At 43.3% G+C, this 20,927-nt stretch overlaps 1 protein-coding gene across 1 annotated transcript in view; it reads right to left on the bottom strand.

The window, feature by feature from the left end:
* Positions 1-2,528: 2,528 nt before the first annotated feature.
* Positions 2,529-20,927, bottom strand: part of NEDD9 (neural precursor cell expressed, developmentally down-regulated 9) — a 100,592-nt gene continuing 82,193 nt past the window's right edge. The window contains exons 3-7 of the mRNA XM_065399210.1: positions 10,431-10,532; positions 7,583-7,684; positions 5,742-6,962; positions 5,196-5,285; positions 2,529-3,038 (exon numbers count right to left, since the gene is read on the bottom strand). Coding sequence (XP_065255282.1) covers positions 2,529-3,038; positions 5,196-5,285; positions 5,742-6,962; positions 7,583-7,684; positions 10,431-10,532 — 2,025 coding nt within the window. The remainder of the gene's footprint in view (positions 3,039-5,195; positions 5,286-5,741; positions 6,963-7,582; positions 7,685-10,430; positions 10,533-20,927) is intronic.

The raw sequence follows: 20,927 nt of genomic DNA, 5'->3' as shown, positions 1-20,927 counted from the left end.
CACCGGGGCTTCGTGAATGAGATAGGGAAGTGGCCAAATGGGCCCACAAATATTGTGCATCCACTGACCATAAACCCTGCAGGGAGATGAGGAGAGCAGCAGCCTTTAGCTGTTTTTATAATCTATGAGGCATAGTAGCCGCTGCAGGCCAGTTGCACAAGTGCTCCACCAACTTCCTCCGGACTAGTAGAGATTTTTATCACCCCCTCAATCTCCACACTGGTTACTCATACAAAGCCAGTCTACTAGGGTTTTCTATGGATGATTTGAACTTCACCCTATAAAGAGTGATCACTACAGACCAAATTCCCCTAAACCCTTTCTAGTTAGTTTCTTCTTTCTTGATAGCAGCTTGTTTAATTACTGTTTCATTGACTTTTCTACACTCCTTAGGGGCGGGAACATAAGCACTCTGTCTCACAACAGCTTTAGCCTGGAACATTTGCTTCCACAGTTCATAGAGAATTGCAAAGGAGGAATAAAACCAGTTAACATAATTTTTTTTTTAAAAAAGCTTTGTATATTTAATGATTTTAAAAATACTCTCTACAAGGTAACAAGTAAACAATAATATAAGTTTGCCATAAAAGGAATCCCCCTTTTGAAAACTCAAAAGTGATTGACATGATGGCTAAAGTTTAAAACACTTTGTCACTTTCTAAAAATATTACAATGGAAAAAAATAGAAAAATCCCAAATAACACAAATACAAAACAGGTTCAAGTGGATTCTTTGGTATCTTTTGGCAATCCTATTTTGTTTACAATGGGATAATTATTCCTCTCCTCTTGTAAAACGGAGAAGAGCTTTCAATATTATATCTGATGCAAGTGCTGGGTATGATTCTGTTGCTGCTGAAGTCTCTCTGAACTCCCACTGGCTTTAATGGGAGCCCTCTGGAAACAACATTATGGTAACTCTCAGTGATGAGCAGTCATCACTCTGAGACAATGTATTAGGAAAGCATAACTTCATTTGCTGGTTAAGCAGTTCTGTTATCCAAGATAAACAAATGCACTGCAATGAGGCATGCACTGGAGAACGTGTTTAGACATAGGCTGGAACAAAAATACCAGACATCCTTTTGTGAAGAAAGACTTTACTTAAGTGCCTCCTGACTAGGTATTCTACATGGTGTGATTTTGTATTTACCACCAGGCTGGTCTCTTATGCAAACACTCAGAATAAATAAAGACATGGGACTGTAGCCTGAATTATCACAAGGAAACTTGGGTAACAATATTTTTGTTTTAAATCAGAAGTCCACTGAGCATCACCTGGACCTCATTCCCTGGAGCCTGATTGCCACTACTCCACAGTTAGGAGTGGTCATGTAATGTGACCTGTGGTCAAGTCATTGTTGTGTCTGCTACATATGGAATTACCCCTTTAAATATAGGGTGTTGCTTTGGTGACTATGTAGCCCAGGAGACCCATGGTGTGTCCGTAGGTCGGGAAGGAAAATTTGGAAAAAGTCCAAAATCTGAGTGAAGCTCAGAGCTGCAAAAGTGCAAATGATTCATAAGAATTTGTCATAGAGATAAGTGCTATTTTCTCCTCTAAAATTACAGATGTTTTAATCAGATGTTCCAAAATTGATGGCAAATTAAGCCTTTTCATGGGGAATTATGATGCCATGCATTTTCATTAAGCCTGATCTTGGGAGATGTTGTGTACCTTCAGAATCCACTGATGTCAGCAAGATTTAGGGACATTCAGCAACTCTGAGTAAGTCCCTAGGTCTGCAACAAAAAAAAAATACATCTTTAAAGTCTGACAGATATCATTATTTGCAAATGCAAGGAAAGGTGGGATAAACATATGTGAATTTATATTGTTGGGAATTCTTCCAGGTTTTTTAAATATTTTGTGGCATTAAGACGTTATTTTTAAATATATACAATCCTTCCTGCTCCTCGTGAGGAGGTTCTATCATGCAATATGAGGATGATTTTTGCCCCGCTGGTTTGAGCCTTGGTTTATTGTCTGTTATGTAACTTATATATATACACTGCTCAAAATGACTCCTGTATGCAAAATAAAATTGAGGGTACAGTTAATTTTTTACTAAATTAATTCAAATCAAGTAGGTTCTGGGAAGGGATTGGGGTTCCATTAGAACTATTACATCTACATCATGAATTGCTACAAATAGATTTGCCAGCCTTGTCCATGTGACAGCATCCAATTAACGGATATATTGAAAACCAGGCAGTATATACAGTGATATGCATCACTTAACTGATGCATACTTTTAAGGTGCTTACATAATGGTGTCTTATGGAATGTAGCAACATATACATAGATGCAGTGTATACATATATATATATGTATATTAAAAACATAATAGGGAAACAGATATACCCCCAGATCCCTGAATTTTAGATTTTCTAATCCATAAAAATGTATTTAAAATATTTCATATAAAATATTTACAAAAATTGATAACATTTACATAAACTAGGACATATTTCCAGTTTTTAAAAATCATTTTTACTGTCCATTGATTGGATTTCATTTTGTTTGTTTCAGAATGATGCCATCTGTACCAGAGAGCGTTTAAACAGCTGTGCGTGATGAGACAGTTCTGTTACTCGGTCGACCATCTCCTGCAGGGCAGCTGGGTTGGGATAATACAAAGCAGCCATCTTGGTTGCCATAACAATGTTTTTTAGCAATTCACACAGCTGGTTGCTGGAGTTCATCACTTTGCTGCGGATATCCTGAGTAGTCACTTGCCTTGTGAGCGTGTCCCCAATGAACACCAGTTTGTGAGCGCTTAAAATGACAAACTTGCTGTGAGCGACGAACATCCTTGGTGGCTGAGCAGCACTGACACAGTTAAAAAAGGCATCAGTGGCATTTAGGAGAGAAACAAAATGAGTCTCGCACTGGTCAGAATAAAAGAAGAGCAGCTCTCGGTCTTGAGAGCCCACAGTGCTGCTTGCAGTTTGAAGACTCTGAGGCGGCTTCCATTTTGAAATGTCATTCTCCACAGGCTTTGTGATCTCTTGCTCCAGTTGCTGGAACTGATTGATCTGAACAGCAAAGAGAAGAGTCTCTTCAAATAACTATTAACACATCACATCACCTCGTTATAATTCACAAACCTATCCTTCCTTTGATAAACGCAAATACATTTCACACTGATTTCTTAATACCCTGTACACTAGCTGCAAGCACAGTTTCTAAATACTATCCCCATAGTGTGTAAATGATTTGGTTTGGGTATGTTACTCACAAGTAACTTACATAGCTCATCTAAGTGGAAGCCAATTAATCCTTTATACCAGAGTGTACCATCATGTATATCTGTATATGTCACCTATAGGAAAACTACTGTAGACATTTTTGAAGACTTCTAAAAACTTATTGGGACATCTTTGGACCCTACTTCCTACTACACATGAGTCCAACTACACAGGACCAGAGAAGTCATAACAATCTAAAATAGCTTTGCTATATCTAAAAAGATAATAGTTTTAAGAACTGATATATTGGGACACTACAGAGTCAGAAACAGTTGCTGTCCATCCAGTTGAGAATCTCTCCTATGATAAATAGCTGACACTTCTATCTATGCATGATCGTGAGCTATCAAACCTTAATCTTTGAGCTCCTCATTGCTCTTCAAGCAAACAAAAACACACAGGGAAATTTAAATACAAAACCTTACATTAATGTTATGTTAAGATTACAGCTTTAAATGCTCACAAGTCAGGAAATGCAAAAATCAAGGTTACCACTCGCACATTGCACATATGGAGTATTTTTGGTTACTAAATTTGTTAATATTTTATATTTATGAAAATTGTACATTTTATGTCAGCATGTTGGCGAGTTACTATTACTATGACAGCATTAACATTTTGTTTCCTGATCTTTTTGGTGTTTAAAAAAGAATTTTAAAGTTATACTAAGATTTTTTTTTTAATGTAGTGATGTACGTATTTAGACAGTGGATGTGCATAACCTATACTTGTATTCCATGTGGGCCAGTGGATATGGCACTGGACTAGGACTCAAGAGACCGAGGTTCAGTTTCTGGCTCTGCCACTTCCCTGCTGTGTGACCTTGGAAAAGTCACTTCACTGCTCTGTGCCTCTATTTCCCCTCCTGTATAAATTCTGTGGAAGAGGACTTGTCTCTTACTATGGGTATGTCTAAGCTGCATGCTTCTTTTTGGTGGCGGGTAGAGTATATATGTGTGTAGCCCCCCAGCACAGGTATAAATAGCAGCGTAGACCATGAGGCCTGGGCTTTGGCAAATAGAGTAAAGACACACCTGAAGGGTGTGGGTATGTATACAAGTGCACACCCTATAGGCTCTCTACTTGCCCAGGCCATGCCTCCCTATCTACACTGCTGTTTTTAGCAGTGTAGTGTCCCGCTGCCTGCTCATGACTGGAGCCTTCCCCTCCCACTTCTGCAGGGAAAAGCTCTACCAGCTCCCCGCTGCTGGAGCCCTTCTCCACCTCAGGGAAAGACGCCTGCAGCCAGGAGGCACTGGGGAAAGGTGCTGCCATCTCCCAGCTGCTAAAGCCTTTCCCCACCACATGGAAAGACTCGGGCGGACGGAGGCAGCAGGGAAAGATGCCAGCAGGGGGAGACAGCTGGGAAAGGTTCAGCCAGTGTGGATGGAGCCTGCTTTTCATATACCCTACATGCTATCACCAGTGATGTGTAGTGTAGATGCAGCCTATGTGCATATACTGTGCCTAGTACAGAGGGGCTTCTAGGTGCTATAAAAAGAATTAACCTCTTGAACAGACATGTTTGAATGTGCTTTCAGGGGACAGATCTCTTCCCAGCAGAGGAGATCTCTCTCAAATACACAGGAAGAGCTGCAGTTCTGCTATCTAATGGCAACAAGGTAATGAACAAGATGATGATGCTGACTCCCAGGCTATCTCCCAGAGTCTGAAAGGGCTAAATTGTCATAGAGGTTCCTGTTTTCTTTAGTGCCTCCAGGACTGAAGAAAATCTATAAGAGAGGATGGTGGGAAACTCTCCCGCATGCTAACCACTTCCGACTCTGAGGGGAGAGTGGACACCCTTGCCTCCTTTGTTGCTAAGCCGCCATTAAGTGGCTGAGAGATGAGCTCCTTCTCTTTTATTTGGCTGACACATCTCGTGGTACAAAATGGCCTGCACGCTGCCTTCCAAGTCTGACAGCTGTGTCTGACTGGACATACCTGATGATGCTCCAGCTGCATCTTGTTCTGCTTGATGATATTTTCTTTTTCTAGAAGCTCTTTCTGTTGTCTTTCAAACTCCTCTTTTCCCTGTTTGGCACAAGATAAAAATAGATATTGTGTCAAACGGTAATTCTCTAAAGTTAATGATTAAATGCCCGTGGACAGTGTGGCACATGTACCTTCTTGTATTGCCACCTTAATCTGTAGCACACCCACAAAAGAACAAAGCGGAAACGGACAATGTTATGTTGGTGATAGGCTACAGCCATTATGTAGAGTAGTCCCATTTGAATCCCATTCTTGGGAATCCCATTCTTGGGATTCAAACTAATTTTTAAAATCTGTACCCAATGTGCAGTCTGGGCTGAATGAAGTTTCTTAGGCAACTTTAGATATTCATCCATTAAAAAAAAGAAAAGGAATTTCAAGTGTATCTTGGTGTGACAGTCTGCTTCCTGTCTTGTCATGACGGGTTCTTACAGAAAGGAGCATGCAACAAATCTTAATCTGCATTGAGCAGAACAATATGTCTGGCTCGCTTACCTGTAGGTGAACGTAATCATAATCATCCATCCAGCTCTTCTCAGAGCCCTCATTAGTGATACCAGGGGGATGCTGGTCTTTACTCAGCAATGGGGGCAAAGAACTGCCGTGGTCCTGAGTTTTCTCTCTGTGGTGTAACAACTGATTCTGGGGGCTGTTGTATGCATAGTCAGTTGTGTTCATAATGTTCTCTGAAACATTCTTTACACGTGAGCTGCCTGATACCTGTTTGAATAGCATTTCTGCATTGATGCTGATAGTGGTGGTCAATTGCTTCGCATCATCTGGGACTGTCCTTGCCACCATAACAAATCGGTCTAGATCATCACATTTGTTTTGGGATTTGTTGACTGCCAAGATGTTCAATGACCAGCTGTAGCTATTCAGGTCATGGCTGGTCTGGGTTAAGATCTGGTGAGAATCCTCCAGTCTCTGCAGCTCCCTTCTCATTTTGTTATGGAGATTGATTTCTGAGAGACAGGAAGCATTGGCTGTTGCTCCTTTTGCAAACTGAAGATACTCCACCAACGACTGCTCTACTTTCTCCACGGCAGTGTGGATTTCATTGATATTTTTCTCCATGTACCCATAAGACCGCCAGTCTGTGTTAACAAAAGCCATAAGATTAGAGACCACAGTCTCCACTGTCTGCTGAAGCCAATAAAGTCTCTCTATGGCTGTGTCTGGATCTAGTATTAATCGTTTGTCCTGAGAAGGCGAGGCTGAAAAAGAAGACTCCTTTGAAGTTGTGGAAGATGTAGACATGTTACTCCTAGTGCTGCCCGTACTGGAGAAAGACAATCTATTTATCCCATCTGTCACATCTTTCAATCCTTTAGTGTCTTGTGTAGTCTGTGGTGGCACATCATACACACCTTCCCTTCCCTCTGGATTTAGACTTTTGCTGAATCCCGACTGCTGTCCAGGAAATGGAACTCCACGAGGGGTATCGTATACATCCTTCTGAGGAGCAATCTGCTGACCAAGAAATTGATTTTGATGGCTCACTGGAATGTCATATAGGCTATGTTTGCATGACAATAAATCATTAGGTAGAGGGACGTCAGAGGTAAATTTCTTGCTAAGTTCTTTGGTAGTGGGAGGAGGGATGTCATACACTCCTTCTAGTCTTGCATTATGGTTCACTGAAGAAGGGAAATCCAGCAAATTTTCCCTCAGCCCTGTATCCTCTCTGCATGCAGATGCAGGAACATCATAGATCTGAAATGCAGAAAGCAAGCCATGAGCGCAAAGGTAAAATAGCAAAGACGTCTTCAATGGAACTAGCATTAAATTAAAATTCAGGGGAAAGGCAGAGAGGGTAGGGAATCCTGGCCGCAGTGAATTCAATGGAAGATTTGCCTCTGACTTCAATGGAGCCAGACTTTCACCCTGGATTTCATGAAGTCACAATTTTCTTACTAACTAAACAATGTTCATTTCCATCAAAATGAACATTAAATCTTTTATAAGCGGGGCAGTGGGAGGGGGAATTGGGTGACCAGATGTCCTGATTTTATAGGGACAGTCCCGATATTTGGGGCTTTGTCTTATATAGGTGCCTATTACCCCCCACCCCCTGTCCCGATTTTTCACACTTGCTTTCTGGTCACCCTAAGGGTTCTCCTAAATGTAGCTTTAGCTCTAATTTATAGTTACCCTACATGAGGTTAGTAATTATGTTACAAAGCTTTAATGAATGTGTAAAAAGCCTGAGGGAATGTTTAAAGTACTAGAATTCAATACCCTTATTCAGTGTCATATGCACTTTTATGTCTAAACATGTCTTCAGTCTGACATGAAAATTCATGTATGATCCACTGAAATTGCATCAGACTTACCCCTTTTATAGCCGGTATATCATACACCCCTTGAGCTTTTGCCTCTCCCATTGGGACTGGATGCACAGGCCCCTTAACTGATGCAGGGGGAACGTCATATATCTGAAGAGAGAATAAACCTGTTACAGAAAATAGAGCCATCCCATGATAGCTGTGATTTCAGATGAGTTCTCTCACATTTTATTTACTTTGAAATAGAAGGAAGAAGAAGAGCAGGGCTTTCGCTTTTGTGTATGTGGAGGCTTGCAGGGTGGGCACTGAGGCCTGGTCTACACTGGGGTGGGGGGATATCGATCTAAGATACGCAACTTCAAAGTCGACGTATCTTAGATCAAATTAAAATTACTTACTTCGCGTCCTCGCGGTGCTGGATCGATGGCCGCGGCTCCCCCGTCGACTTTGCTTCCGCCTCTCACACTGCTGGAGTTCAGCAGTCGACGGGAGAGTGATAGGGGATCGATTTATTGCGTCTACACTACACGCGATAAATCGATCCCCGATAGATTGATCGCTACCCGCCGATCCGGCAGGTAGTGTAGACGTACCCTGAGAGACAAATATGCTTGTGATAGCTCCCTTTAGTGGGATTGTGTGGACTGTGGGCTGGCCAGATGAAGTTTCTGAATGGAAACACTTCATCTGAATTCCAGTCACAAAGTTAAATCAAGATCTGCACATAGGACCCCCTTCATCCTCTCCTTATTTACAGATGCAGAGGGGACTGAATCATGACAGAGTTCTACTGGGGTGGAGACAGAAGAAGAGATTGCCACAATGGCAGGTACGCTTCACAAGATTTGATACATGCAGTGTGGGAGGTGGTGGGGGGCACAGGGACCCAGGATCAACCTTTTTTGAGGTAGCTGTACTGGGAAATCTGTAAGGGTGCTCAGTATACACTGCCAGCTGTCCAGCTTTAGGGGCTCAGGATCATTCCTGATATCCTGGGTTTTTGTATCTCCGAGATGTCAACGGTGGTGGTGGTGGTGGTGGGGGATAACTGCTCTCTGTGGCATCATTGTCACTCGCTCCCAAAACCTTTGAGACTTAATGCTTGACCTTGTCAGATTATGTACCCATTGCCCCACTTGGTGATGTGGGCCACCCTGCTGAGAAGATTGCAGGGACCAGACCTTTTAAGTGTACTACATGGTGTGGTAGGTGCTGCATTACAGAGGATTCTGCCTCCCTGTCCTGCTGCACTGCATTCTCAGGTGATGCACTGCAAGGACAGGCAGCAACAGCAAGGGGTGGAGAAAGGAAAAGGAGACTCTCCTCTGGCAGCTCTCGGGCTCCTGCTCTTCTCTGCTCCTTGTCCCTGACGAGCAGGCAAGTGGTCTCAGGGAAGAAGCGAGCCAAGGAACTAACAAGCTTTTTGGGGTGGGGAGGGATGAATAGGGAGTGAGCAGACTGCCCCCCCCCCACACACACTATTTAAAGAAGGGCTGGGGAGCAAGAACCCTGACCTGCTGGGTTCTTCAAGGGGGGTGGGCTCTCCTTGCTGTGAGAAGTGTGCTGGTCCAGCTCGCTCCCTCCAACTTCCCCCCTCCTCTAGTGGAAAACAATGGTCATCTCCTGGGCTTGCTTTCTCTGCTTCTTAGAGAGGAGCATGGCTCAGGGCTATCAATGCAGCAAGGACCTCTGCGGGGGCAGGGCAGGAGCAATGGAATCTTGCAGAGGGGTAGGAGTGGCCTGAATTAATCTTTTTTAGGGACAGCCGGTGTTATGTTAATTGTACTGGGGGAGGGGTAAAGCAGAGCCCTGGGCCTGAATTAATTTCTGTGCGGCTTCCAGAATTAATATTATTGGGAGAACCCTAATCAGGAACCACTCCTTCCCCTCCAAATCTCCTTCCCACTTCTCACGCCAAACTCCCACGTCTTCGAGCCGCCTGGGTTATAATCTCACAAAACCTGTTTACGTAATGCATACAGTGAGGAAACATATTTAAAACAAACACTGTAATCTGTCCATTATGGCATGATGATTGTTCCACGTTTTGGTCATTTGTAACTCTGGTGCCTTGGCAGTTTTGAATGCTGAGGGGTACGCCAGGGGCGTCTGCTGAGGGGGAGCTTTAGTTTCACATTTCCTGCAGAAGCTGTGTTGTCAAGGGGCCCTGGTGAGCAGACAGGGAGTGCATAGTTCCTGGGTTTCTATATCCTGGAAATTCATGGGCTTTGGGGGCCAACTTCCCTGGTTATTCTCAGGAGTAGGGGCCCAATCCAGTATCAGGAAAATAATCTAGCGGACATTTGGTAAGAACAACCTCCTCCATGGAAGTAGCTAGTACAGGGGACAACTGTGCTCTTACTAAGTAAACTAGTGCCAACTATGCAATAACAGAAGGAGAAAACACTTTCTTTGGCAACATATTTATTCTGTTTGGGTATTTTGTTGGACCAAAACAATGAATCGTATCCCTTGGCAAGTAAATGTGATTTTGATGTTTGTGTACTGCCAGATCTTAACATCAAATGCATTTTGTGCACAATGACATAGAAAAGGACATCTCATCGGAGTCCGCACCGCTGTAGCATGCCTGGTGACAACCCTATATGCAGACAGGAGAGAGGCGGTAGCTGTGTCGGCAGAAGAGCGTCTCCCACCGACATAGCGCTGTCCACGTCAGCACTTAGGTCGGTGTAACTTGAGTCATTCAGAGGGGTGGCTTTTTTACACCCCTGAATAACATGTTATTTTGACATCAGCGGTAGCGTAGACCTGCCCTAACTGAAAAATATTTTCACTTTGGAATGACATAATGTCTCCTGCACTTCAACTGCAGATAAAATGGAAAGACTTTTTATAGCTTTTCAATGCCGCTGACCATTTTATTGGTACGTACCCCTTGGGAAGGACGAACTGGAGGGGTATCGTAGATATCTTTCTGGTATTTGGAAGGGAACTCATAAACATAACCTTGTCCTGTCCTGACTGGAGTTACTACCTGTGGGTTAAAAGAGAAGGAGATGAAAACAAAATTACTTGAGGCACTCAGCATGTTCTGTCTGTAATTGGATATGCTTCTCTACACAAACATTCCAGTGTTATTAACTTATACACTTTTTATCTGGCAATTTTATTAATGAAAGTCCCTACAGACATCTGATGTTTTTTTTAAAGTGTATTCCAAAACTATACTTATTGGTTACAATGAAAACATTATTTCTTCTTTGAGCAGCTCTGCCACTGGTTTAAAATGCTCCTGCAGTAGTTTTTTTATTAAGGAGTTGAGTAACCTCGACTGGTGCTCAATTCCTTGCTGGATCAGGCTCTATGATCCTAATCTTTGGCCTCAGAGATACTTAGGTACCAACTGATTACAACGAGAGTTAGGTGCCTAAATACCTTTGAGGATCTGGGCCTAAAATCCTAATCTTTCAACCTTTACTAATGTGAGTGGCCCAGGGACTTCAGCAGGACTACTTGTGTGAGCAAGTCCTAAACAATGGAGCATTTGTTGTGGCTTTGAAGCTCCTTTAAATGGAAGATGCTAAAGCAGGAAATTTACTCTTGGGGCTTAAGTGTAATTAGTCCACATTAGCAGCTAACAGACTGGAAAATTTAAGCTGTTCTTGAACTACACTATGTGACAAAACGGTCTCTGTGATGGTGAGAATTGACATTGCTTGTGTTTTCAAAACCATAAACTGCCCACACTTACTTCAAATAAAATGTGGTTAAAAATAAATACCTTACATCTGGGACAACCATCTGCATGGCAAGAGTTCAGTATAGTTTGGTTTAAAAGAAATGTTGTTACATAACTCCCTGAAAAACAGTGTTTATAGTGGAAATAGTGATATACTCTAAATTCTGTCTGTACAATTTAGCTCCAGTAAAGAAATATACAGTGCAGAACAAAGACACACAATGACAGAATGTCATAGGATTGTACAAGAAATGGTTTCAGGTTCAGCTGAGGAGAATTGTGAACAAGGGTCACTTAATTTTCCTTGTAAATGTAGGCGAGCTATTAAACAGAATTCCTGAGCACACTGTTGGTAAAGATCAAACAACACTTTTTACAGGAGTAAGTCCCAGTGGCCTAGCCAAATTCCACTGTGAGTTTTGCCTAACTATGGATTGCAGGACTGAGTCCCTGATGTTTACACTCTGCATATCTCTATTCTCCCTGCAAATTCAATGGAATACACTGTTCTTCTTCACTTCCTGTCCTATGTGTTTTGTGGCATTTTCCTCTGCACCGTTAAACAGCTGCTGGATTCCTCCGCAGAGGGGGCTGATGTCATTCCTGAATAGCCTGGGCTGGATTCAACCTGGCTGATGTAAGGAAGTTAAGATGGCCTGGGAGGACAGAGGAGTAGCATTCACTTCTGGGGGATGGTAAATGGTACTTTCATACTTTCATGACTTGCATCTGAAGAAGTGAGGTTCTTACCCACGAAAGCTTATGCTCCCAATACTTCTGTTAGTCTTAAAGGTGCCACAGGACCCTCTGTTGCTTTCTACAGATTCAGACTAACACGGCTACCCCTCTGATACTTGGTACTGTCATTGTTGCCCTACCCTTGGGTTTCTGCCAGAGGATGGGGGAAAGCTCGAACGGTTTAAATTTCCACTGGAGGCTCTGATTTCCACTAGGATGCCAGGCGGGTATTTAATAGAGGTGAAATTAATAGGTTCTATAGAAATTAATGTAAAAACTTATAGAATTTAATAGAGGAGGATCTCTTTCCTATAGAATTCTATATCAGGAATAGAATTCTCCATTAAATTTTATCGGACGATTAAACAGAAAACCTATGAGAACGTTCTCACTTGCCATTAAATTCTACAGGACTTTTTCATAAGAGATCACCTTGGTCATTACCCATCCCTGGCCACGGTTACACACTTCTGGGGCTGTGTTGTCTGCCTGTGGACTCCCTGGAGAAGTGGGGTAGGGGGAATAGCAATCTACCCTTTCTTCATGCGGTCTTTCTGCCATCAGGGGACGCTGGAGCAGATCCTGGAGTGAATCTGGCCAATATATATAGTTTGCAATGTGCTTTGGGATCCTTTAGGGCGAAAGGCATGATATGAATGTAAGGCATTATTAGCTTACTTTTACTAGACTGGCAGATGCTGTGTAGAATTCCAAGTGTGGCACCAAACACCAGTCAAAGACAGGTATTAATGTAATGCAAACACAATGAACCTCACCTGGCCTACTAACAGGTTTCCATAGTAATGCTGAGCACCATAGTGTGAGAGAAATACCTTGGAATCAAAGGACTCGGCTTTTAACCATGTTTACTCACTGTCCCTTCCAGGGGTTTCTAAACTGCAGTGCCTATTTTGCATCAATAATAAGCCCCCAGGGTTTTACAAATGATCCTCCAGTAGAGCAGACATTGCAAATTAGAAACAAAAGGTTGTTCCCTGGGTGGCCACCATCTTTAATCCTTTCTCTAATGTGAAAACTCTGACGTCAGGCTGCTCACTAGATTATGGGGGAAATGCTCAGCCGCAGGGTTGAAGAATTGTAGTGCTCTGGAACTCAGCCAAAGATACCAGTGCAGCCCTGGGGAGGGGCGGCGAGTGATTGCTAAATTGTTGAAATTCAAAGTTTCTTAATTCTTAACTGCTGTTTTACAGTAAAGGGCACTGGGAGTCAGCCATAGAGCAGCCAAACTGTATTTGAAAGTAGGCACGCTAGATTCCCAGTGCTGCTAGTCCTCCATAAATGGACTTCATTGATATCAGTGACAGTTTCAGGCACTGAGGGCTTGCAAGATCGAGCCCTAAACCACATCATTTTGGATTTTATGTGCGGCTATTAACAAACAAAAGTCTGTTGTTGTTAACAGCATTTTATGTTCTTGAAATTATATGCCTGAATGGCAATGTATCAGTTTAAATGACATCCCAACCCTCTATAGGATGATGTATACATAGAACAAAAGCTGTATTGTATCTCCAAACATTTATAGGAGAAGCATATCCTCAAAACCACAATCTCTGTCATGCAGTAGAATCTTGTACATCCAATTATTCTTTTACAGCACACCACAGAGTTCTCCCCACATTTCTCAGAAAAAGCTGTAATAGTTGTCTACTGTAACAAGGTCTTAAATTAACTTAAATGCCTGTTCTTTTTACCCAATGTACTGCTGTACATAACTAATACATTATGATGTATGATCCTTAGTAACTAAAACCAAACTAGACTTGTCAAAATGAAATAAGCCAAGTACATTTTGTGATGCAGTATCCTTTTTATTGTGTGTGTTTGCTCCCTTGCTGTTTCACAAATTCAGATAATCTGCAATGGGTGGGAATAAGGTCTCTCAAAAGTGATTAGTGCCTGATTTTCTGAGGGTGGTGGATGCTCAGCACTTTCAGAAAATCAGACCCTTTTACAGTGATGAATCTGGACAAAATGAAGGCACCAAAATCACAAGTCGCTTTTAAAAATCTTGGCCTAATTGTTTAATCTTTACTTTTTAAAAGCCAAAATAGTACTTTGTAATTTAATGTTAAAGACCTCAGAAGAAAGGCAATGTCAGTATAAGAAAATCTTTCCTCTCTTATCTCCCCCTGGTACGGCTAGTGGCCCTTTCTGGTGTTTAGGAATTTACTTCCTGACAAATGTCAATGAACTCTAGGTTGTCTTTTTTTCTCAAGAATGCCTGTGGTCATCTGGCTTTGAAAAATCCTGCCTTTCAAACCAGCAATTTTCCTTGTTTACGCATTAAAAGAAACAGATGGTGAGCCCACAAACTATCTATCCCAACATTCTCAAAACATTGCAACCATTTAATCTATGCAGAGCAACTAACAGGGACCAGCTTTGGCTCTGGTAAAACATGTAGTGAGCATACAGCAAACTCACAGCATTAAAAACAAAGACAATTGAGCTGGAAGTTTATTCTGTTCTTGCTGAGGGCCATGCTCCTCTGAAAGCAATTGCTTGGGCCTTTTCCATGACAGTTGTGTGTTCTTTAACCAGAAAAAAGAGCTGAATATGCATGTACTTTGTAAAGTATCCAATTCTGTGGTTCATTAAATCCCTTTTCCTTACACATAAGGAAAAAGCCTTTCCAGCATTAAATACTCAGCATTAAAATGGAAGGAAAAGTACCATAATGTTCCTAAATCAGATACAAACAGGCACATTTTCATGATTCCTGCAGATGGAGGTGGGTTTTAAAGTGCAGCTGATTTTTCATGGAAAATGTTATAAACCATTGGGCCAAATTTTATTCTCAATTTCGCTAGTGTAAAGCTAGAATAATTCCACTAATGCCAATGGAACTACTTTGGATATACACTGCCCTGACTGAGAGCAGAACTGGGTTTATTTCCTTAGCACTTCCGCATTATTTCAGTGCTTTACAATGGTGGGTACATCTCTTTGTCCTGCTTTACCAGTGAGGAATCTGAAGCACAGGCATGTAAAGTGACTTGACCAAAGTCACACAGAGATAGGGTGACCAGATGTCCCGATTTTATAGGGACAGTCCCAATTTTTGGGTCTTTTTCTTATATAGGCTCCTATTACCCCCCAACCCCTGTCCCGATTTTTCACATTTGCTGTCTGGTCACCCTACACAGAGAGCAGAGCTAAAAATAAAGCATAGGTGTCCTAATTCCCACTCCCAGGCTTTTACCACAGAGCCCCACTGACTCCTGCAGTTTGGTGTTAAATATGGGGGAGGGGTAACAGTCTTTATTAAAAAATATGACAAAAGGACATTTGCATTCTTATCTGAAGGGCTAACTTCACAATGCTCACTGATAGGGTTACCATATTTCCACAAGCAAAAAAGAGGACACTGGGGGGGGGAGGAGCCCCGCTCTAGCCCCGCCCCCATCCACTCCCTCCCACTTCCCACCCCCTGATTGCCCCCCTCAGAACCCCCAACCCCCCCCCGCTCCTTGTCCCCTGACTGCCCCTTCCTGGGACCCCTGCCACTAACTGCCCCCTAGGACCCCACCCCCTATCTAAGCCACCCTGCTTCTTGTCCCCCGACTGCCCCCTCCTGAGAACCCCCTACGACCGTACCTGTCCCTTGACTGCCCCGACCCTTATCCACACCCCCACCCCATATTCACACCACCGTCCCCAGACAGACCCCCGGGGACTCCCATGCCCTATCCAACTGCTCCCCGCCCCCTGACAGGACCCCCAGAACTCCTGACCCATCTAACCCCCCCTGCTCCCTGTCCCTGACTGTCCCAACCCCTCTCTACACCCCTGCCCCCTGACAGCCCCCCCAGAACCCCAGACCCATCTAACCCCCCCGCTCCCTGTCCCTGACTGTCCCAACCCCTCTCCACACCCCTGCCCCCCTGACAGCCCCCCCCTCCAAACTCCCGACCCATCCAACCCCCCCTACCTGTCCCCTGACCAGGGCCGGCTTTAAAGAGCCCGGGGTTGCGGGGCTTGGGGCCGGGCCGGATGTGCTCAGCCAGTGCGCTTGGCCGGAACCAGGGCCGGCGCTGCTGGGGCCCGAGCCGGGACGGGCCTGGTGCTGCTGGGGCCCGAGCCGGGACGGGACGGGGGTGCTCGGCCGGGGCTGGGCCGGCGCGCTCGGCCGGAACCAGGGCTGGCGCTGCTGGGGCCCGAGCTGGGCCGGAGCCGCCGGGGCCGGCGCTGCTGGGGCCCGAGCCGGGCCGGAGCCGCCGAAGCCGGCGCTGCTGGGGCCCGAGCCGCCGGGGCCGGCGCTGCTGGGGCCTGAGCCGGGCCGGAGCCGCCGGGGCCGGCGCTGCTGGGGCCCGAGCCGGGCCGGAGCCGCCGGGGCCGGCGCTGCTGGGACCCGAGCTGGGCCGGGGGTGCTCGGCCGGAGCCGCTGGGGCCCGAGCTGGGCTGGAGCCGCTGGGGCCGCCGGGCGCCGCTCGGCCAGGGGCCGAGCACCCCCGGCCCGGGGGCCGAGCACCTCCCCGGAGCTCTCCTCCTCGCGCCCCCCCCGCCCCAGCTTACTTGCTGCTGCCTCCCACTTGCCCCTGCTTCTTTTCAGACTTCCCGCGAAGATCTGATTCGCGGGAAGCAGGGGAGGGGGAGGAGCAGGGGGGCGGAGCGTTCATGGGAGTGGAGGAGGGGGAAGACAGCTGCGGGGCCGGACAGCGTGGTAAGGCTGCATGGGATGGGGGGGAGCCGGGAAGGGGCTTTGGGTGCCCAGTGGCGCTTGGCCGCCGCTTTCCTGTCTATAAATAGCCGACCGGGGGGAAATCCCGGACATTTTTAGATTTTTAAAAATCCCCCCCGGACGGCTATTTATAGACCGAAAAGCCGGACATGTCCGGGGAAATCCGGACATATGGTAGCCCTACTCACTGATGCTAGTGGGAGTGCTGCACGCCCCCCTTTCGGTCAGGTTAATCTGTGCCTGCTGCTAATTCCCTCCTCCTCTTCCCTGGCCCAATCTTGTTTCTATTGAAATCAGCTGCAATTTACCACTGGCATGGCCCTACTATGGAGGAAAGACACAGGTTGAAGAGGAAGAGTCTGATAGTTGTATGAGAAACTGGGAAAGTCTAAAGCTTTGAGGCAGAAAAGATGGCTAGAAAAAGTAAGTAAATGAAAGAAAACATGCAGCTGCCTGTGTGGTAAAGTGCTTTTGTAAATGTGTTCAGAACAAAAACTGCAGTTAATGGTACAGGCTTTCCCAGGCCCCTGGAAGGTTACATAACAGCCACCTGGCCCACTTTTGTTTTGCAAAGAGAAGCAAACAATCAAGGAGAATACAAGGAAATTACGTGAGAAAGGGAATTTGAAATGAAACGGTTTCCCCACTGTCTTTAACTCTTTCTGGGCCTCTGAAGGAAAGAATGACATGAGTCATTGGGAAAATTCACCACACTCCATATAGACAGAGGGAAATGCATCTACTTAACAATTTTCTTCTGGGAACTGCTGGCTCATTTGAGCAGCAAGAACATGTGTTAGAAACTGGTGTCTGAAGACAATAGGAGTACAGAAAGAACCTTGCTAATTAAATTCACTTGTTTTTAAAAATGAACCTAGTGTTTACTCCCGGCAAGTTTTCATAGAAAAACAATGTAGCCAGATCTCAAATCACTAACTGACATTTATTTACCCTCTACTAAAAGCAGTATTCCCTGTCATAATAAATGAACAAAATACATATTATGAACAGTAACCTTGACTTTTTTTTTAACTGTGTGTTTACTTATTAATAACCTACAATGGGTCTCCCAGCCTTAGTGACAATCCACTGAAGTTTAGATATACTAGAGTTATTCTTACTTGACTATCAGGCTCCTTTCATGAGTTGCTGTAAACCCCATTGTTAAACATGCAGCCTGTTTGCAAAAGCCATTTTTAAGTGAAGTTTTAACCTAATCTAATTTTTAATCCAGGTTCACTAACTGACAGATGGTGTGGCTTGCCATAAAATGCTTACTCATAGTATCCTCAGCAGAGAGAATAGCTGCTTAATGGCCATGGAAACTGAGCTACCCCTAAATGAAGTCCCTTCAAGAAACGGCTGAGACATACTCATACCCGGGGTACCGGGGGGTAAGCGTGCATAACAGTTTCTTGTACTGTACCTTGTTTGTGGCTAGGACTAGGACATGGATATAGTGCTATCAACCCAACACCTACTGTAAGGAAAGATTAAATGAACAAAAGCATTTTCCTCTTGGGTGGAGTGAGATATATGCTCCATTGTCTGATGGAAAATTGAGAAGAATGTGAGATTCTGTAGTTTATAGCTCTGATTTTTTTTAGGCTCTCATATGAATTTTCATAAAAATAGGCTTCAGATGGTAAGATATTAGTAAAGAAGGAGATGTGACAAATGCTACTCCTACCTAGAACTGTTTCATTTCATGTTGCTGCATGCATCCTAAGAAACTCCTACTTACTTTTCTCCCTCCATTTGTCTATCTGCTCTGCTTAGGTTCCAATCTTACAAAGACTTATGTATGTATTTTAACTTTATGCACTGTAAGTTCTAATTATGTTAATTCACAGTGCATGAAGTCACGCAGGTGTTTAAATTTCTGTAGGATTGGGGGCTTAAACTGTAAGCTTTTTAGGGCAGGAACTGTCTTACTATGGGTCTGTCAAGTGCTTAGTACAATGGGGACAAATCTTAGTTGGGGCATCTGTGCTATCATAATAAAAATACAAGTATTTTATTTTTTAAATCAGTGTTGATTTTTGCCCTTTTTGAGCCAGCTTAACACGTTTTAAGCTGTGAGCCTGTAAAATACAAAGCAGGAGTTGTGTAACTTGTTTTGAATATGCGGGAGAAGAGAGAAAGAAGGAAATAATGCACAGACCTTGATTCAAGCCAGAGAAGAGGGGTGATATGGGTACAGTCAACTTGACCAGCCAAGATTTTACAACTTTCACCTAAGAAAACCACTTCTGCTTAATTGTCACTCAGGGATAGGCCTGCCAGTTTATTACGTTATTTTTCAACTATGTATGAATCTTCATTTAAAGTACTGCCTATCTTCTTACTAATTGATTTTTCGCTATGAAGTTATTTAAATGGCCTGATTCTTAGCCAGCATAAATGGACATAACTCTACTGACTTCCATGGAGTTATTCTGATTTATACCAGATGAAGCTCTAGCCTGGAATCGTTCTACTCTGATTTGCTGCTGTTCTTCAGCTGCTTGTGATTCCAAACATACATAAAATACAAAGACCCTTTCTGCAGGCTTTGCAGAATGGGCACTTAAAGAGAAAAAGGATAATCATTTGTGCCACATTTTCACTTGGAAAAACATATTGCTTTTTATGACTCGATCCTTTCAGGACCTGCTCCTACTGATGTCAACATTAGCAAAACTCCCATTTACTTCAGTAGGAGCAGGATTCAGGCAGGCAGTCCTTGATTGCAGAGTAGGCTAGGAAGGGGGTGTTTCTGGGCCTCTGATAGAGTTCATTCCTTTCTATAGATACCGCTAGAGGGTCAGAACTATACTTATGAAGATAAATTTGCTGGGTTTTATTTTTTTGGATGGGAGGGGGTAAATGCACCAGATTACACTAAATAACTAGTATTTAAGCGGGGGCTGGGGGGATTCTCAGAAGAGGAAACTCATCCCAACACTCTTTACATGGGCTTTATCTCCTCCCCTCTGAAAATTAATCATTTCAGACTGAGTGACCTCATGATTTCTATATGTCAATGTACTCCCACAACCACTAAGGGTCTGATGCAGCACAACATTTGTGACATGAGAGGTCATGCACTCTGGAGTACTTGAAGTGAATGATTTGTGCATGGGTGGAAGGGTCCGGTGGATAAATCTCATTCATAATGCTTTGGGCTCATCAGTCACTGGGAAAATATACTTTTGTGCTAAAGAACAAATAGTCCCTTTAGCAGCCTGTGGCTTAAATTCTGTTTGGAGCTAAAGTTTTTAGCTAATGATGGACAAAACTCAGTACCTCAATATTATGGTGACTGGCCCACTACAAATATTTAAGATAGGACTTTTCTAATATGGGAAGACTAAATTGTCTAATGAAAGACAAAACAAGAGAATATAGAGACAAAATTTGTTGAATGCAAAACATTTTACTGTTGATAATTATATTACTAGAAATTTTGTTGGAATATGTGGTTCTGTTGAAATCAAAATGCTTTGTGAAATTGAATCATGTTAGCCAAAATTTTGTTGTGGAAGAAATTCCACCAGTGTCAAAACATCCTATTTTGACATTTCTGGAATGAGTTTTCATTTTGAATTTTTTAAATTTCGCATTATATAATTCAAAGTGTTACAAGTTTTTAAATCTAAAGGATTAGTGCAATAATAAAAATGAATCTTAAAATATCTCATACTGATTTCCTTATGCTACCCCCTATTTTTCCCAGTTTGGACTGTGAAATGAATAGAACTGTCTGAAGAACTGGAAATTGCCTTTCACAGGGGATTTCAATTTTTTAAAATTTGTTTTTATTCTGATTAGGAACAAAACCTGAAAATTTTGAAATTCTCCACAAAAAAATTAACACCCCCCCCCATGAGTTTAGATCTATTTGACTTTTTTTACATTTTATATTCTAATACATAATAAACATTGTCATTTTGAAAGGAAAACTCAAAATGTTTCATTCCACAAATATTGAAACAAGATTTTCTGACATTATTGGAACTTCCCCCCTTTTTTCTCCCAAATGAAATTTTGTTGAAATCAGCATGATTTCAGAAAATGTTTAGATTTCAATAGAACTGAATTTTTCTAATGGAAAACTATTCCTGCAAAGTTTCCCCCCCCCCCCAACCCCCTTTAGAAATTAGACGTGTTCCTTTTGATTAGATTCACTTTCAGTTAATAGTCAACTCCTCTTTCTGGTTCTCATGACTGTTTCCACTGCTGGGTTTCCTTCAGGGGAATGTTTA

Source organism: Emys orbicularis, chromosome 2 (assembly GCF_028017835.1).
Source record: "Emys orbicularis isolate rEmyOrb1 chromosome 2, rEmyOrb1.hap1, whole genome shotgun sequence".
Taxonomy (NCBI): domain Eukaryota; kingdom Metazoa; phylum Chordata; order Testudines; family Emydidae; genus Emys; species Emys orbicularis.
The sequence above is the reverse complement of the archived record's forward strand: the minus strand, read 5'-3'. Positions and strand labels throughout refer to the sequence as shown.